This window comes from Chaetura pelagica, unplaced genomic scaffold (assembly GCF_000747805.2).
Source record: "Chaetura pelagica isolate M959 unplaced genomic scaffold, ChaPel_1.0 scaffold308, whole genome shotgun sequence".
Taxonomy (NCBI): Eukaryota; Metazoa; Chordata; class Aves; order Apodiformes; family Apodidae; genus Chaetura; species Chaetura pelagica.
This window is the reverse complement of record NW_009954442.1, coordinates 168,065-187,013: the sequence shown is the minus strand read 5'-3', so window position 1 is coordinate 187,013 and position 18,949 is coordinate 168,065. Positions and strand designations below refer to the sequence as shown.

Here is an 18,949-nt window from a genome sequence, read left to right as displayed (position 1 = left end):
ATTTGTAATGAAAGATTTTGGTAACATTAAATTCTACAAAATGCAGACTGTTCTAAAATAACATTTCCTAATTGAAACATATTAACATATGCCTAAAATTTCAGAACCATGAAAATGCACATTTTCTCACTTTTTTTTCTTTTCTGAGACAAATAAAATACTTTAAAGTATTTTGGTTTAGACATCTGCTTTAAAAAGAAATAAAACTGAGTATACCACAGGTCTTTTTTTGAAAAAGTTTTTTTGTCATCAGTTCTACAGAATTTAAGCAGCAGATTTATCCACATTTTACCTTGTATATTTGGAGTAACACATCTGTCCAGGCTCGTTTGCTCACTGTCTCAAATGTACTATCCTCCAGAATGGGTAGATGCTTGTTGCTAAATATGTCTGAATGTTTCTTATCTCCTTTTTTCAACTCAGATTTTTGGACCTTCAGATAAAACAATGGGATTTATTTTCAATATTAGTTTCAGCAAGGAGACAATAATGAATCAACGGCATAAATGACTGATGTCAACACAGTACAACAGTAAACAGCATTACAGTTTGCCACTATCTTGGGAATAAGAAGCACAATACAGAATTGAAAGTAGTTGAAAGCAGCAATAAGGACAGAGAGGTAATATATATTTTTTAAAGAAATAGTCAAAGTAGTAGAAATCAGTAAAATGAATTTTAATTTGAGAAAACATATCTATTGGAAATTAATCACAAGTATCAGCAGTTTTGGAAAGAATGGCAAAAAAAAAACAGGGAAGAAGGATGTAAATGTTGCTGTCAGCTTAAATTTCTGTTCAGCCCCCAAGCACGTGCTTAGATTTATGCAATCCAAAGTAGTCATCACAGTAGGAACACTCACGGTCCACAGAGGACTTCCATCAGTCTTCAAAGGATTGACACTAAGCATGTGATCTCTGTTAAAAAAAGAATAACAAAAAAGAAAAACAAGCAAACAAAAAATACTAAAACCCCAAACTTACTTTCAGCACAGTTTGCACTTCAATCCATTGTTTATAATCATCAGGTTCCAGCAGAAATTCCGGCATAACATGAGGAAGATACGCTCCTTGGCTTCTGAAATCATAAAGCAAGAAAAGTTAATAGGTAGGCAAAATGACAACTCTTTTTAAAAGCAGTCCAAGTTTTTCAACTTGCTCAACCTATGAGGTTCATAGGACTAATGAACCAGTGCTATTAATTGGTGTAAATAGTTCCTATTTGTGAAGTTCATGTTCAGTTCCTCTGCCTACAACTAAATGCTTAAAGCACATACAGGTCTGGACAGACTGGCTGCTTTATGAGAATTGTTCTTCCTTAAAGGATTTATTACATCACAAAGCATTGAAACACATGATACCCTTTCCCATGTGCAAGCCAAAGAGTGAGTGTTGCATAGTATCAGCAGAATAATATTTCAAAATTATTAATTGTTAAACTGACCTGCTATATATTCTCAATAGACTAACATGCAATAGGAAAAGCAATTGCAGTAACAAAAGGCAACTTCATTAGACTGAATACCCAAAAAAGCTAACTTCTAAGTGAAGAAATAATATTTTTTTTAATCTCAAATGACAGTTTAAACAGAAATTGCTGGAAAGAGGGAAAAATAATGAAGGGTTCTGAAGCTGTTCCCAGGGCAGAAGAAAATTTTCCTAGATTTACATTGTTCTTTGTGTTCTTAACATGGCTAATGCGAACAATAATCAGATTAGCTATTCTTGCTATATAACCAGTCTCTCATTCAAATGAAGTGATCATACTTTTTTGGTACAATACAGTCCAAATTCAACTTACTTAGTACACTGAAAGTCATATATCACAGTTTGAAACTAGGATCACAACAACTTATATTTCTGTTGCCATGGAACTCTATTTTGCTGGTAATAGCACTTTCCATATTTTACATAGTGACGTTATCTTCTCAGATTATTAAACTTGCTGATTTCATAAAATTATCTAGCATGTTTTTAGACACAAATATTTTAAACAAGGAGCCAAAATAGCATAAGTTTAGTAGGCTGGTTCTAAAACTCACCATGCCTGAAATTCCCATTTTCCATTACGTCATATAATAAAAGTAGAATTAATCTTTTCAGGTGTCCTATACTTCTTTCAATGTTTTTACGTGGTAGATAGATGGGAATCAGTGTAATATACAATTTTAATCCTCAGGAAAACCATATAACATGGTTCTATATAATTAAATGTACCTATAACTGGGTATGTTTTATTATTGAGGAACACTGTCTTAAAAAAAAATCCTCCTCATTAAGGTCAATATTTAATATGATATCGGTTCTCCAAGGTCAGTATTTTTACACTTTAAGATGTTTTACCTCAAGGCACAAAGGTGGAAATAAATTAGTTAGTTGTATTTTAAAATACTAAAACTTTTCCTTTACTGCTCTGGAAACTGCTTTTGAGGGAAGGAAAAAAAACCTGATACTTTGAATGTTGTTTGAAACAGAACATCACCTACTTCAGCAAATGGAAAATTTGGAAGATTAATTTGAACCATGCTGACCATGTGATTGAGGGAAGAAAGCTAAGGACTGTAGGTTACTATTTTCAGAGTGCTCTCCTGGGCTTCTTCAAGAAGGAATTTGTACTTTTCACAAATCACCAAGAACATGCATGGACAATAGATCACAGATAAGTTACTCAGATTCATAGGTAGTCTGGCTCTAAATGTCTTACTGTCATTACATACAGTTTTGCCAGCAGTGCAGATAACAGACATTTTTGTACCATAACTGATAAGCACTCTTAAAACAACCTATGAAGAAACAGAAATATTCTAGGGGATCCTAAAATGTACAAGTAGCAAAAGAATATCCATAAATCAGGAACAATTAAGGATTCACACAAAGTAGGAGAGGCAGAAACTAAAGGATAAGGTAATGTTGAGTGCATACTGAGCACCAATTTAATCACCTAGCATCAAATACATGTAAGTACAAGAGTCCAGCTAGAACTGTTTTTCTATAGCAATCTATATCGTTTTGCTAGAACTGGATAACTGCTTTATTTCCAATCATCAGACCTCATCAATCATCAATCTGTACCTGTGTACAGAGGCACTGAACTTAGCCTTGATCAACTGGCTGCTGCTCCAGTTCTGCTCTGAATACATCAGTGAGTTACCACACAAAACTCTGTATGACTGAATGCTTTTAGTAAAATTTAGCTATCAAACAGCTTTCCAAATTGCCCAAGAAACTAGGTATTTCTTTTCAATTGCAGTTATGCATAGCAAAAGGAGTTGGAACCCTCTTACAACAGTACTCATGATCATTTTGAAGTAGGCAACTATCATCATGTATGCTAGCTTCAAGATTGTCCTCGTTTGAGCCAGGATGAAGCCAATTTTCCTTTTACTGATTTTTTTCCTTCAGTAAGCTTTCTTCTAATTAGCAGCAAGTGTTCCAGCTAGGACTGATAATGCTGGAATGTTTATCTTATTGTCGGGACTTCAAGGTTACATCTTCGCTCTGCCAGCTCAGACACTATGGGGAGATCTATGACCCGCCCATAGGAGGCTGAGTTAGACAGACAGCAAAACTGGCCAGAGATATTTAATGCCATATATCCATGTAAGCTCAGAGGAAGGTCAGAGATCACGTTCCTGCTTTTTCCCCCCTTCTCTTCTGCTCACGGCTGGCATTCAGGGAGGACTCCGTCCATCCATCACCGTCAACCCCCAGGCTCGAGCTCTCCTGATCCTCATCACTCGTCGCTCTCTCTGGCAGATCCAGGATTTTTCAGGACTGTCCACAGCTCAAGGGAGTGCTGTGGGAGTTGCTGGGGGTGGGGGGAGGCAATAGGGATTTGCACATTCCTGGACACATTTGTATATAATTGTACAGATTTTCTTTTATCATTAGTGTTTAATTAAAGCTGTCTAGTTTTGTTTTCAATCCAGTAAAATCTCTCTCTCATTACCCCTCTCCTTCCCTACCTGGGTGGGAGAGGGAGGGGATGGAAAGCATTGTTTTCACTGGTTTAATTGCCGATCCTGAGTCAAACCGTGACAAAGATGCCTACATTCCCTGGAAAATCTCAATGGGAAAACTGGACATAAGAGCCATCAGGCTCCACCAGGAGAATAATTTGAAACAAACTAAGAGCGCTCCAAAAGTATCCCATGAAAACTCTTTAAGGAAACTTTTGTGAATTAATATTTCGCAGGAAGATCCTGAACAAGCTTTGTATCTAAACTCATTTTGAGTTCAGATACAGCAATATCACCATTCATTGCTCTCAGATGAAAAGCTTGTATTTAGAATAGGATGCACATGGTAGGTTTAAAATGGCTTTAAAGTCTCCTGAACACTAGATGAGGATGCTAAAAAGAAGCAGATATACTATGTTTCACAGGTTCTGATGATCTCAAAGGATCTTGTGACATTAGACTTTCTCTGAAGTTAGTTTTCTTCTGTTTCACAGTAGCAATGGCTAAGAAGGATGAAGAATTTATTAACTTCTTCATTAACTTTTTTTTATTTGCACCATTTATGACAGTTGTTCCATATTATGTGAAAATATAAGATTATGATGAAGATAGATAATTATTAAATCTGCTCAGCAGCAGTAGTGCTTCAAATTATTGACATATTATTAATTTGAAAGACTAACAGATTGCAAAGTAAGCCTATAAAATTTTTGCTAAAGTCAGTAATTATAAGACAAAGATCATCAACGGAATGGCAAGATCATGACAAACCCGACCTGAATACCTACTGAGTTTGTCAGAGAAATGAGGTTGAGAGTCATCTTCTTTTGTAATTATTGGAGCAGAGTTCCTCTAGAATTCCTGTAATGGGATGTAACTCTAGCAAAGGATACCTCAACTGGCATAAACTGCAGAGGGCAACCTTGGTAAAAATTAATTATTTATAATAGATCAGTCTTAGAACACAAAAAATACAGTATATAGGAAACCCTAAACCTCCTGTATATTGTTCAGTTGGAATTCTTTTTGAACTAAACAAATTGGAAATAAAAGAGATGTATATTTTATCATACATGTACTTACTTAAGGAAAGCAAGCAATGTAGAACACTCCCCGTGCAGCTGTGACATTCGTTCAACTGGATCAAGGGGCAATGACTGGCTCGATTTAATGGCTGCTAACTGTCCACTCAGATGTAACAACATGTCATAAACAGTCTTACCATCTTTGCCCAGGTTTTGTATAAAGGCCTTTTCTTGTGGAGAGTTCATCCAGACTTTAGACACATCACTAAGAGAGAAAAAGATCTTGATATTATTATTTTAAATGCAAAAATGAGCTAACATTATATGCAGCACAATAATAAACTTAATGGACCATGAAGCAAAAACAGCAGCCAGAAGGCTGAAAAGTATAGCACTTTTTACTTTTTTACAGAACTTTCATAATAACATAAAAATTTTGAACTGCATCATACTCATTATGTATATGTGACATATTTAATAAAAAAAATTGTGCTTGTCATTGCTTTCTGCCAAATATAAGATTGATTTCTATCATGTTTGTAAATTTCTATGTGTTTGTGTCCCAGGAGATTGGGTTCTTCATTACTTACTAGCAAGCTAGCCAATAACAACTAAGTGATACTACTAAGTCTGATATATATCCAGGGTGTTTGCAAAATTGTTGATTATAAAATTTGCTTTCCCATCTATTTCTTGATCTTCAGAGTATGTGAGGGAAAAAAAGACATATTGTTAAAGCTCTTATCTATGGTATCAAAGAAGGGCCAATTGCTAGAATTGCACTCATTCTGGGAGAAGAATCAATTTCATTTAAGAGGGTGACATATAGTTTGAACTGCATCTTTAACATCCACTGTATTATGATACATCAGAGCATTATAGCTGGAAATAGGGCTTAGAAAATGAAAAATAACACCTGGATGATATTTTCACATAAACAGTACATAGATGCTACAATTGTAATACACAACTGTGAAGTAAAGTGTGTTTATATTCCTCAGATCATCTCCAAAACACTTTAGTGTATATGTTAACATTTTATTAGGCATAAATAAGTGAGCTCTAAACGAATAGGAATTACCGTCTTAGTGAATATGGTATTGAAACAGGATTTTGTCCGGCAGACCAACCAAAGAGAGTGAACCAATTCTTAACAGCAGTTAGAGTTTTCTGGAAAAACATGAACTCCTCTTTGTCTTCATCAGGAAAAAATGATAACTCAAATTTAATTTCACTCCCATCGCTTTGTCTGTCAGCTTCACACTCTTCATCCATATTTTCATCACTCTCACTTTCAAAAACAGTAATCGACCCTGAATGACACAAAAAAAAAATCCAGAAAGATTCCTTATTTCCCTGGTTTTGTCGAGTATAAAATCATTTTTATTTAACACAAATTTTTTTTCAGAAAACAAAAAACTGTCAGACAATGAATGACCAACTTATTTTAGGAATAAAAAAATTAAGTGACACATGTACATATTGGGAATCGAAAAAAATATATTCTTGGAATATAATTTCAATTAAAGAAAAAATTATTACCAAATCAGAAAAAATAAATTCAGGCATGGCTTAAAAAAACACAGACAGCAATCTTAAAGGAAAAAATTTTACATACACTTCCAGTAGGTATAACTTCACCAGCTAGTCCATGCTTGTTCTGCATACCAAGCACATAGCATGGCTCAGTAACTGACTTCTGTTCAAACAGTTTATATGATATTGTATAGGTATAACTAAGTCTACATCCCAATAAACAAGCCTTTGGGATCTTCCCACCTCAGTTAAGCCTCCTCTCTCCTAAATTCTGACCTGGTCAAAGCTTAAGATTACCATGAAGACAATCAAACTTTGGAATAGCCTCCCCAGGGAAGTGGCAGATTATCCCACATGGGACAGTTTCAAGTCTCAGCTTGACAGAGTGCTGAGCCATCTCATATAAACTATAGTATTACCTATAAAGGTTGGACCAGATGATCCTTGAGGTCCCTTACAATCTCCCATCCTATGATTCTGTGATTCTATATATTTTAACAAATATTAGTTGTTAACATTAACAACAATGTAATTTCACAAAATATTACACTAGAGCAATTTTACTCATAGTACAAACAACGTAGATCATTCTAACCTTGAAGGTGTATTTTAATACCTTTCTTGCAGTTTTACTTCACTAAATGATATAAAAACAGAACTAATGTATTAGACAGTGAACAAAATTTTTGTTAGTATTTCAGAAGAAAGAACAATACAATACTATTCAATACGGATAAAAAAGCTTGTCCTTTATAAGATCGTCATGCAGTGAGATCTGAGTTTATGCAGTTCTGCCAGGTGACAAGATTATTTTCCCCATCTTGTCACCACTACCTTCACCAGACGTTATTGGCTTCTCACAGCTGAAACTTTTCAATTCTTCTATCATTTCATTAAAAAATGAATCATGTTGCTCAAGAGCTACTATTTAATCTTAACTACTCCTATTTGTCTTGGAGTACAAACACACACGTATGTCAGCAGATCTGCAAGACCAGAATCCTAACAGTCCTGAAACAGCAGCAATAACTTCTGCTGTTCTAACTTCCTAGTTAGAAAATTATCAGCTCAAAGAACAGAAATGTCAGCAGCCTCAGATACTAGTCACCTGACAACCTTACAGAAGTTCTGTTACTGTCAGTTCATATGCAACAGAACCTTAGCTGAGTTCCTATGTTGGGTTTGCATGGCAATTCTTTGGTAGAGAGAGGGCTACCAGGGTGGTTTCTGTGAGAAGCTGCCAGAAGCTTCTCCTATGTCCAACAGATCGAATGCCAGCAGGCTCCAAGACAGGCCCACCAGGCTGAGCCCATCATCGATGGTGGCTGTGTTTCTGTGATAACATATTTAAGAATGGAGGAAAACACTTTGTGCAACTGCAGCCATAAAGAAGAATGAGAATATGTGGAATAGCCCTGCAGACACCAAGGCCAGTGACAAAAGTTGGTTTTATACAATACCTCACAAATGCAATAAAAACATCAAAGTCTAACCTGAGTATACAACTACAACCTTTGCAGAGTGTACATACTTGGTTAATTCATGACTACAGAAACAATACCCTTCTTGGCAACTAATCCCTTAGGTTTGTTCAGTAGTTATTTTTCTGCTGACTCCTCTCTGGACATGGTATTACAAATGGGATCTTGACTTTTTGGGGGGTTTATTTGCTTGTTGGTTATTTTTAATACTTAAACTGATTTCCTTTCCACCTAGTCTGCTAAAAGGAAGGAGCATTTTTTCTGTTTCTGTGCTTTAGGTCAGGTTTCCCATGGTGTCACAGGAGAGGACAGCCTCCTCAGTATTCATTCATTACATGTACAGAAGGAATTCAAGCAAAGGTCTTTAAAGCAGTAAGGTGAAAAGCAGTTGCAAGAGCTCAAAGTGTTTAAAGTGAACAGCTGCACTATACCTGACTGAGAATATTCACAGCTTGAGTCAGTGGTTTCATCACTGGAACTTGGGAAACAGCTAAAGGAAAATGAGTGTCGAGATGACTCATAGGTTGAGCTAGTGGATGCACCAAAAGAACTTGAGGAAATACTATGGGAAAGTGATTCTGGAGAATAACACGAATGCAGAACCACTTCTCCACTACTGCAGTCTTGATAGTCTGTAAAAAAAGATTACAAGCTGCAGTTGAGATAAAAATATTTTATTGTCAGCGCTTTAACAGTTTATAAACTGATATCTACTTCAATATTTTTCTGTTTCATGCTTCAATTAATCAAGTAATACTTCTCATTTGATTAATGATGAAAATATCACTTTGGTCACTGGAGACAAAAAAAAAATAACCTGCAATTTTTTTTCATCGACTTCACAGGATAGGTCTTCACATTTACTGAAAAGCACCTACCAGAACAGCACTAATCCAAGAATTCTAAGTCAGGAAAAAATATTCTTAAGGAATTTTTGATCATACCTCTGTAGTGAGTCTCAGCATAATAGTCGCAGACTCTTTCAGACTCACAACACATATTTTGCAAACCAAACTCAAAAGTATCCCTTATCAATCCATCAGTTTGGTAAGAAAGTATGTTCCAACATTTTCATGTTGGCCTATGACAGGATTAGGGAACACTGTTAGCTATTTCTGATACTAGTCTTCAAAGCAAGAGTAGAGGACGAAGCCAGTGTAGTTTCTAGACAAGTAAACACATAAAGAACTCTGCATGGTTATCTCTAATTTTTGATTGCTGGCATTGTTATTTGTATCATTTTGAGCTTTTCTGAGTAGCTTTAAAAGCTATTTTGCTGTACAGGTATGGTTTAGTCACACTAAACAGCATTCCACACCAAAATAGTCTATTAAAAAACCATATACAATAGACTCAAGTACTTTAGCAATAATGACATGCTTCAAAATTGATATAAACTGATAGTGTAAAGAAACTAATAAACAATCAATACAGAACTGAAATATCCCATTATTAATGGGAGATTAGTTCTTACAAAATCATCACTGTTTTTGGCTTAATCCTCATGGGAAACCTACAAAGCAACTTCAAATGACAAGCTTGCAAAAACTATCTATTGGTCACAAAAAAAAAATATTTAAAAAAATCAACACATATTTAGAAGATATAATAGTCTTCCCTCTTTCATAACTTCATTTAATTGTGCCATTATCCATTACTGATATGGTATCTATATCTATCTTCTACATAACCCAAATAGATTAATTAATACAATAATTGCCTGTCTTCTTGCTAATTGCTTTCTCAGCTTCACAAGTACCACTTCTTTTTTCTCTTAGATAGTAACACACTTGTTTTAAATTAATGCAGTTTTAGAACTCAGTTTTCAAAGCTAAATCTATTTCAGATCTAAGAAACTACTTTCTTACCTGGAAAACTTCATCAAAATACATCCAAACCCATCAATTATTTAAAAAAAACACAAGAATTTACCCTATACTTGAACTTGCTTTGAGTAGGAGGTTGGACTATGTGAGCCCTAGAGTTCTCTTCTAACTTGAATTATACAATTATCCTAATCTCTTCCCATAAACAGAGCTACATATGAAGAGATACAGATCACAAAGGCAGGCAGAAAGAGGGGGAGCAGGAGGCAGGCAAAGATGAGGCCAGGGTGTCAACAATACAGGCAGAGATGTAGAGAGACAGAAGTGTGCAGAGGGAGGCAAGCAGAGACACATCGCAGATAAAAATATTTCTAGTCTCTGATCTGAGGCTTTTATTAGGCCTTAAAATATAGCTATAGCTATACTCCCCAGCCTTCAAGGACATCAATATAAAAAACCTGAAAACTGTTCCAAACAGGCACACAGTGATCACGTTTTATCATAGGACCATGTGACTTCCCTCTCTTTTGCCTTCTTCAAGTCATATCCAACTGTTGTTCCAGGAATTATTGATCATCACTCTCTATCAATATAATTTAAACTATGTTAACTTGTTCTCTATTGTTTGGGCTGTTATCTCTAGATATACTTTAAAAACTTCACAAAACTGTCCAATACTTTTCAATAAACTTTACCCAACCATTTATCTAAGTTTTTATAATTTTCAACAAACAAAAGGAAGCTATTCATCTGTTTAAACCATTTCACTGCCATACCTCCTTGTAATTAATGAGAAGAAATACTATATTGAAGCTAATTTCCCTGCTATTGCACTGAAAACACTGATAATACTACAGGGCATAATACAATATTAGGAGATAGAATGTTGACAGCTTACTGCTTCTCAAGATAATTTGTTGATCAGCGTGGTGAAATGCCAAATATGGGTATAAAGTAAGAAGGCAATTCTCTGCTGTTGCAGCAACTTGAATTGAGAACCTGTTCAAAACAAAATAGAAAAGTGACAGTTTTCCATTTCGCCAAGGTAATAAAGATGTTTCAACAATCTGTCTCTCTGAAAAGAAAAAACAATTAAAATTACAGGTGACATTTATGAGTATTCTACAGGAGATAGCTAACTGGCTAAATATATCCTATAACTTTTGAGAGGGGAAGTTCTATTGAAGAGCAACATCTACATTTATTTGATTTTTATTCTATATGACTTTACAGAAATATCAACATAACTATTTAGAAATAAAGATTCAACTTGAAAAACATAAGATATTGCCTTCAAGCGCTAGAATATAATAGACATTATTTACATGGTCCAGCGTTTACTAGAGAGACTATACTGTCTGTAGCAGTCATATTAATGCTGCAACCCACATTTTAACCTTTTTTTCACAGTTCACCTCAATCTCTTGGGTGCAGTCATTAAACAAAGAAATTATTGCCATCAATGGATTCCTTTTAGCCGTAAGTATGTATGTTCAGAGTTCATTGCAACTGGCAGTTGCAATTGAGCTTAGTCCTATGTCATTATATGGCTGTTTTTTTATTCCACGTTAATGCAATAACTAACATTAGTATTAATTAGCTATTTTGACTAGGTTGTCAAAATACAAATAAAAAATTATTTTAATTATTCAAACAGTAAGCTGACATCTATCCAACTTAAGTATGCTAAGAATTATGCAGATTGAAAATATACCTTGCACAGAATAAAATATTTTCTATTTTTTTTATTTATGTATTGAAGGATAAACTCCTTTTTAAAGTAAATTTAAACTAATATTAAAGGATATCACAGAATTAATTTAATACAATGTAATTAGCTTGTACTGTTTTGTCATAGAATAACATAGTAGAGGAAAACAGAAATGCTTTGAGAGAATACAGATTTTCTTGCCTCTTTCAGACTTCCATCTTCAAATGCAACATTCCTAGATACCACTTTCAGGATAACTTTATTAAACAGAGAAAGTGTCCAAAAAAATCCATAGCCATCTTTCATATTTGTAAATATCTGCATTTGGTTCCAATTTCATAGCTAATAGTTATTTAAATTAATAATCCATCTCTGCAGTGTTTTAGTTTGTTCCTAGGACATGTCAGCCTTACTGGCTGGGAGTATGGCAATGGCTTTGGCCACTTTTACCTTGTAGCATAGTACTTATTTTAGCTTACTTTATGCTTTGTGCTTTTATTCAGCAAAAATCCCAGCATCGTGACATAAGCAGGACAGATGGCTGAGAGGTATATGTACATTCATCTACATGTACAAAATGTACATTTGCACATATCCAAACCAGGTGTCAGAGCATAATATTTTTCTACCTTTAGCAAGCCATTTAAAGACACATAGGATCAATAACTACAACACAGAAATGATTGCCAGCTTCTAACTCATGACTTTACTGTGATAAATGACAACTTTCAATATGCTGCAGACATACATTAGGTTAGTGTCAGACAATGGAATTGAGGGCAGGGGTGGAAGAAAACTGCATGAAGGTTAATGAAAGACAGAACTCGCAAGTTAGATGAAAGTAACTCAGATGTCTGTATTATTGGACTCAGTTAACTTTCTGACTTCTCAGTCTAGGTGAGCACCACAGCCATCTCCATTTAGGCACATGCCAAATCTTCATTTATGCTCTGATTTGCACAGTAATGAAACACAGAAAACTGTGCTTGAGAACAACTGCAGTAAATCTTAACTAGTTACCCAAATTCAACAAGCAATACTACTCAAAACAAAGATATTACTGCACAATCTAAAGTATAAGAAATAGCCATGAGAACAGAACATCTGTGTACGAATAAATGCCTCACAGTGCTCCTGCAAGAGAAGCTCCTCCCTGTTCCATTCTGCCAACAATCCAATAACGGCATGCCTCCTTGGCAGCTCTGGTATTATAACAGGAGAAATGAATACAGCCAGCCAATAGCAAACACAATGCAAATATATTATTGTCTAATTTAGAAGCTTCAGAGTGTTCGTAAGATTAAATACAGTTGGATGCTTAGGCACCTGTGCTGGCTAAGCAAGGGCTGTGAAGCAACACCAGGAAATTGCAAGCGATAGCAGTGAGTAAATCCCTGCTGCTGAGGACAGAGAACTTCATTCACCAACCTGCTCTCTCCAAATTAAAATAATATTTAAGGACATGGACAGTTTTTACTCTCTACGGCATGCCAGAAGAATACATGCCTTTAATAGGCACTGCTAGCAAACATCAAAGAGCTGCGTGCACTATCAAAACAACTGGAACTGATTCATAACTGGGTACTAGTGATTGCATCTCAACTGCATCACCTTGTTCTTACAGGCTAAGATCCCTAACATCCTCTCTTCCTGAAATTCCAGGCATGAATGTGAAAAACATCAGAAATTGCAGGAGCTTCCCCAGCTTCCCAGTGGGAGAGGGAAAGAAAATGGCGAACTGTAGAATTTGGGAGGCAAGGACCTCAGCACATTGGTGTCATCAATGATCACAGCAATTTATCTACGTGTTTTTGGGTATTTTGCTGCCAAGAGCACCATTCCCTTTGATTGTATGACACAACAACTATCTGATATTTACTATTTTTTTCTTAGAAAAAAATAAGTTATATGTCATTCCAATGAGAATGGCAGAAAACTTTCTTTCCTGCTAAAATATTCATCCAATCAGCAAATTAAAACATATAATAACAATTAGAGGACAAATACATGTTCACTGAGGCTTTTTTTTTTGTGTCTAGTTTTTCAATTTGAAGTAAGTAATAGCTTAATATTTCTTCCCTTATGGCATCTTTTACTCCTGTATTCCTATCAGTCCTATGCAAGAAAATGTCATTTATTCTGCTTTTGAGTGAAAGAAGCAAAAGGGAGAATAGGGATTAAAAACAACATTAGAAATTAACTGCAAATTCTCATTTAAGGCAGTCATTAAATAAATATTAATGTGCTTTCTCATGATCTATTTAATGGAATTGGTGCACACAGTGAATTACTTGCATAAACGACAACCATATATCTCTTTCATTTTCTTTTTACAGCTGCATATAGCACAGTTTTGCTATAAAACATGATTGCTCATCATCTTTCAAATGTTCTCAACAAAGCAGCCACATTCAACAATATCTATCCTCCACCCAATCTTTACTCTGAGTTAAAGATAGAAAATAAAATTACTTAGATAGACTTAATATAGACTATGCAAATCAATCCTACTAAAAAATTACCAAAACAGAGTATTTACTTTGTCAGTACTCATGCTTTGAAATATGCTAAGAATTACTTTTGCTTAGAAGTAAAGCACTTATTTTAAGTAGTTAAATACAGGACACAATATGTTAACATATGAAAATAACTTTTAAGTAGTTAAATACAGGACACAATATGTTAACAACATATGAAAATAACTTTTTAACTTACTTATTTTAACTCCACCCCAGACCAGAGAGTATGAGTTGAAGTTCAAATTTAAGTTCAAATCACTTAAAAATACATGTAACAACTTAGAAAATGGAACTGTAAAGAGAGAATACCTGAAAAACTAAAACATCTTCAGCAACAGATACTGTGAGATTTCACAGCCAATTGAACACACACGTTACTTTTATTTGATATCTCTTTTTTCAAAACCACACTGAAATTGCCTTTATATTGAGGATGCTATCCTTTACTTCATTTTAATGGCAAGTATGGGAAAAAGTTTATTAAACAGAAGAAATTATTACTTCTCTATAACAAGGTTTGAGAAGCTGCTAGGGCATCACACACAAAGAGCTATTAAAACTAAATATTTTGCCTGCTCACCAGCTATATTTCAAACCTCATTGCAAGCTTTAATTATACTTTTTGCGTACATACTGCAAGCTTTACTACACATTTATGTATCACATCCCACACAATGATTGAATCTTAAAATAAAATAAAATTACAAAGAAGAAATATATTATTGTCTGACAATCTATACAGAAAAATATAAAATCATAATCGAATGGGAGCAGCAAGAACTGAAGGAAGGGTCCATTATCCTTGCATCAAAATAATATAAATTTCACTTCTATACATAGGAAGAAACCCATTCTAAGCTGCGGAGAAAAGTTACTTAAACCCCAAAATAGGTGCTTTTCTAAAAATAGTAACTGCAGGAACGACTTTTCATCACAAAAGTATCTACCTCTCCTCCTCCACTCATTCATCCTGCCAAGCTGAGAGACAGACAAAAGGAAAAAACTCTGAAAATGGTTATTTTTGCACAGACCTTTTACTAACAGATTTTATCACCATTAACTAGGGACAGGGGACACTTCCTTCTCTGCTTTTTAGTCACTTTAAAAATCAGCCTCCTGCTTTAAAATCAAAATAAGATGAATGTCACTGTTGCATACATATTCATCATTCAAACTATTTTAAAGAGATGAATTTTGGTACAAACAGTGCAAATAAATTGCTGTCAAACTAGGGTTTTTTTTTCTGAAGGAATTTAGGCCTAACAGGACCATGCAAATGTCTAAGTATTTTTCTGATGTAGAGCTTATATTCCCAAATAATTTCAGTACTTCCGACAACTTCAAATGCTTTCTGACATAAATAGGATAAATAAATAAATAGCAACTTAAAGCACAGCTGTCCCTCACCCCTTCTGTCTACTAGAGTCCACATCTGCTGATACTGCTGCCTAGAAAGTCCCTCTAAGGCAGTGCAAAAAACACCAAAGAGCCTACATGGAAGACACCAACAGTTTTCTTTGGTCTGCCAGCCAGTCTTGTGTCTCACATATCAGAAAGGACAGTATCCTGTATACTTTAATACAGGAAGTATGATCTGAAGCTGAAATGTACTGCTAGCATAATTTCATTAATTCCTACCATCACACATTCAAAAAAAACAACCAATCAAAAAAACCACAAAAGCCCGTATGTGTGCATGTGCCCCTATAGTTTGGAATCTGTAAACAATAAATTGCACTGGTACAGATGAACAACAACCATCTGTGCAGTCTTGTGTCACCTGGCTGTTAAAAATATTCCTTTTAATCTTATGCCCCTAAGAATGCATTCACTGAGATCAGGAGTTGGCCTGCTTCTTCTTCATGAACCATCTGTTTTCTTAACAAGCTGCTCAAAGACACTGCCCTGCCCCCTGAGAGATTAAAAAAAAAATTGACAGAAGCATTAACATAGTCATTGCTTAATAGTCCCCAGTTCCTGTGCTATAATATATATATGCAGCTCTCCTTTCTAGTAGCCAAAAACCACACACAAACCCCCCAAAACTATCACCAAAAAACACAAGCAAACAAACAAAAAAAATCTACGCACCAAACAAAAAAAAACCCTAAACCAACCCACACTCTTCCATCCAAAGGATTCTATATTGATCTTTGGTATAGACAGCAGAGTCCAGATGGTTATATAGTTAGCTTATTAGGAGTATTTCAGATATTGTAGGAAGAACTAGAGATCAAGAAATATCTCAACTCAGAATATACGCACTCAGAATAGACTGTCCGCCTCTAAAAAGGTTAGGAACAGAGAACAGAAAAACAGGGAAGGAAAAACAGGATTAAGATAAAGCAACAGACAATCAGTTAAAAGTGGTATTTAAAAAATAATGTACAACACCAAAGACAGGTCACACACACATACACACAAAAAGAAGGCGGTAGTAGAATGAAGGAGGAAAGAAGACAGTCAACTTGGAGAGCAAACGACTGAAGAATTATATATACCAAGAGAGGGAGGGAGCGATGTCCCTTTAAAACAAGAATGGGCATGTCCTTTGCTAGTCCCTAGCAAAATGGAATTCTGATTTCCAGTGTAATTCCCCTTTGAGAAGTCTCTCTACCTTTACTCTGAAGCTCAAAGGCTCAAGAAATTAATAAACCCCATGTATAAATAATAAATCACATTAATAAACCACAAGCATTTAAAAAAAAAAACCCACAACAAACAAAATATCACAACCCTGGTACTCTTTTACAGCTGCACATTGTACAGATAGTCTTTAAAATAATAATAATCTCTTACTTAAGAGACAATACCCACTAAGTTACTCAGAGATGTCTCTTCTCAAATTCTTGGGTACCAGAGGAACACCTGAAGCTTTTGAGAGGAATGAAAATGGAATAATCCCTTGGCAAGATCACTCCATTGCAACTTTGTAAAGATTTTCAAACAGCTGATAAGAACCACCAGCTCTTCCAGATGCTATGGGAAAGCCAGAACGAGACTCTAAACCAGTCAAAAACATTTCATTGCTTTAAAAAATGAAACACAGGAGAAAGGCTCAACTGAAAATCAGACCACCTTTAAAACCAGCATGGAATGGACTGTAAGATTTTAATAGGGTATTTTTCAAAAAGGAAAATATTTTGTAATAGAAAACATTGGGATTTGCTGAGTCAAGACCATGTCTCTCCATCACAATCTGAGAAGACTCAAGTAGACTTAAAAATTACCAGTATATATGAATGAGATACAAGACCTTAAGATGGCCACTTAGATGACTCTCACCTTAGAGACCAAAGCTGAATTTTGTGTTTTCAAATTGTAAATGCATTGAAAAAAGAAACAGGTATCTGCTTCATTTTTTGAGGATAATTCTTGTATGGCCTTACCCAACCATTATGAGTTCTGTGTCTTATATCCAACTTTGTCAGTTTGGACCCTGCCCCAGATGAATTTGAATAGCACACATTACCTGTTTTCTTCTTCATCGATAAAGAATATAGTCCCTGAAAATGAAACTGGCCTAGATGATCTGAAGCCAATATGACAAATTAGTTCCTTATTTGTGCCATCTGATGAAAGATCAATAACTTGTCCTCCTGGGAAATGTACAAAAAAAGGGTAAATCCTGTAATTATCTTCAAGTTCCAGCTTCGGAAGTTCAACGTGAATTCTTGATGGCCTGTATTGAAAATAAATAGTAATTGTGTTTGTGCTTACAGGATGACAGTAATAAAACTGAATCACAGTTTCACACATCTACAAAACTGCTTTTCAGTTAAATACAGAATCATAACTTCAGTTTGGCAGTATAAATCAAGTGAAACTAACTAAAGAATAAAATTTCCTTTAGCATTTAAATTCTAGTTTTGCTTTCTTTGTATCTACCTTAATGTTTTATACTAACCCACAATAGTTCAACATCCAAATGAAGAGCAATTTCTTTTAACTGTTCTAGAAAGGGCATAAACAAAATAATATTTTAAAGGTAAAGTTAATTTTATTAATTTAAAGAAACTTAAGAGTTTAGCTCCATTCTTCTGGTATAGAAATTATACCTACATAAGCATAAAAAACCTAATATTACTGTGCTTTACAAACTACAATCAGAATAGCTGTATCTTGTAAGACCAGAAAAGCACATTTCACAGACATATACACAAGAGTGCTTGGAAAGATTAAAATAAAGATTTCTATCAAATTGAAATAGGTGTAGTGCTATGTTATGCTACATAATATGAAGATTACGAAGAGGCTCTATTATAAATTAAAATAAAGTGGGTGATCCACAGAAAAATGAAAAAGTACATGGATTCCTTATTACATTAAATGACAGGATTAAAACATTCACACTGCCCACTTCGTTAACTAAGATCTTGCTTAGAAAAAGCAAAAATAAACAAAAACCCACAAAATCCCACCAACTGTCCAAACAGCAGGTAGATTTCAAACCAGTTGTTCATACCCTGTGGAGTAAAGAAAAGAAAACAACAGAGATATTTTATCTGATAACAATGTGAGAAAAGAAGTAGGACTACGACCTCAGTATCTGCCTAAATTAACAAAAAATTCTTCCTTCTTAGTATTTGTGCTTTTCAAAGTAATTTTAAAAGCATCAGAGTGAATATGTCAGAAGACGGTAACTTCATGAAGTAGGAATGCTCTGAGGACAGAATGTGGGCTTGTTGAACGTACAGCAATATTAATTTTCCCTTATATATGCAGACTCTTTGCTGAGACAAAAATAATTACTAACGTTCACAATCAAAAACAATTCACTTTTTCAGAAAGGAATTATTCAAGATTTTTGTAATAAATGTGAGATTTTTACCTTAAATAATCTTTTGGAATTATAGTGATGACTGCTTCTGTTTTCATATCCAAAGGAACTGG

At 34.8% G+C, this 18,949-nt stretch overlaps 1 protein-coding gene across 1 annotated transcript in view; it reads right to left on the bottom strand.

The window, feature by feature from the left end:
* Positions 1-18,949, bottom strand: part of CHDC2 (calponin homology domain containing 2) — an 82,747-nt gene that overhangs the window by 36,220 nt on the left and 27,578 nt on the right. The window contains exons 9-12 of the mRNA XM_010004487.1: positions 6,065-6,296; positions 5,042-5,248; positions 984-1,077; positions 293-433 (exon numbers count right to left, since the gene is read on the bottom strand). Of these exons, the coding sequence (XP_010002789.1) occupies positions 293-433; positions 984-1,077; positions 5,042-5,248; positions 6,065-6,296 (674 nt within the window). The remainder of the gene's footprint in view (positions 1-292; positions 434-983; positions 1,078-5,041; positions 5,249-6,064; positions 6,297-18,949) is intronic.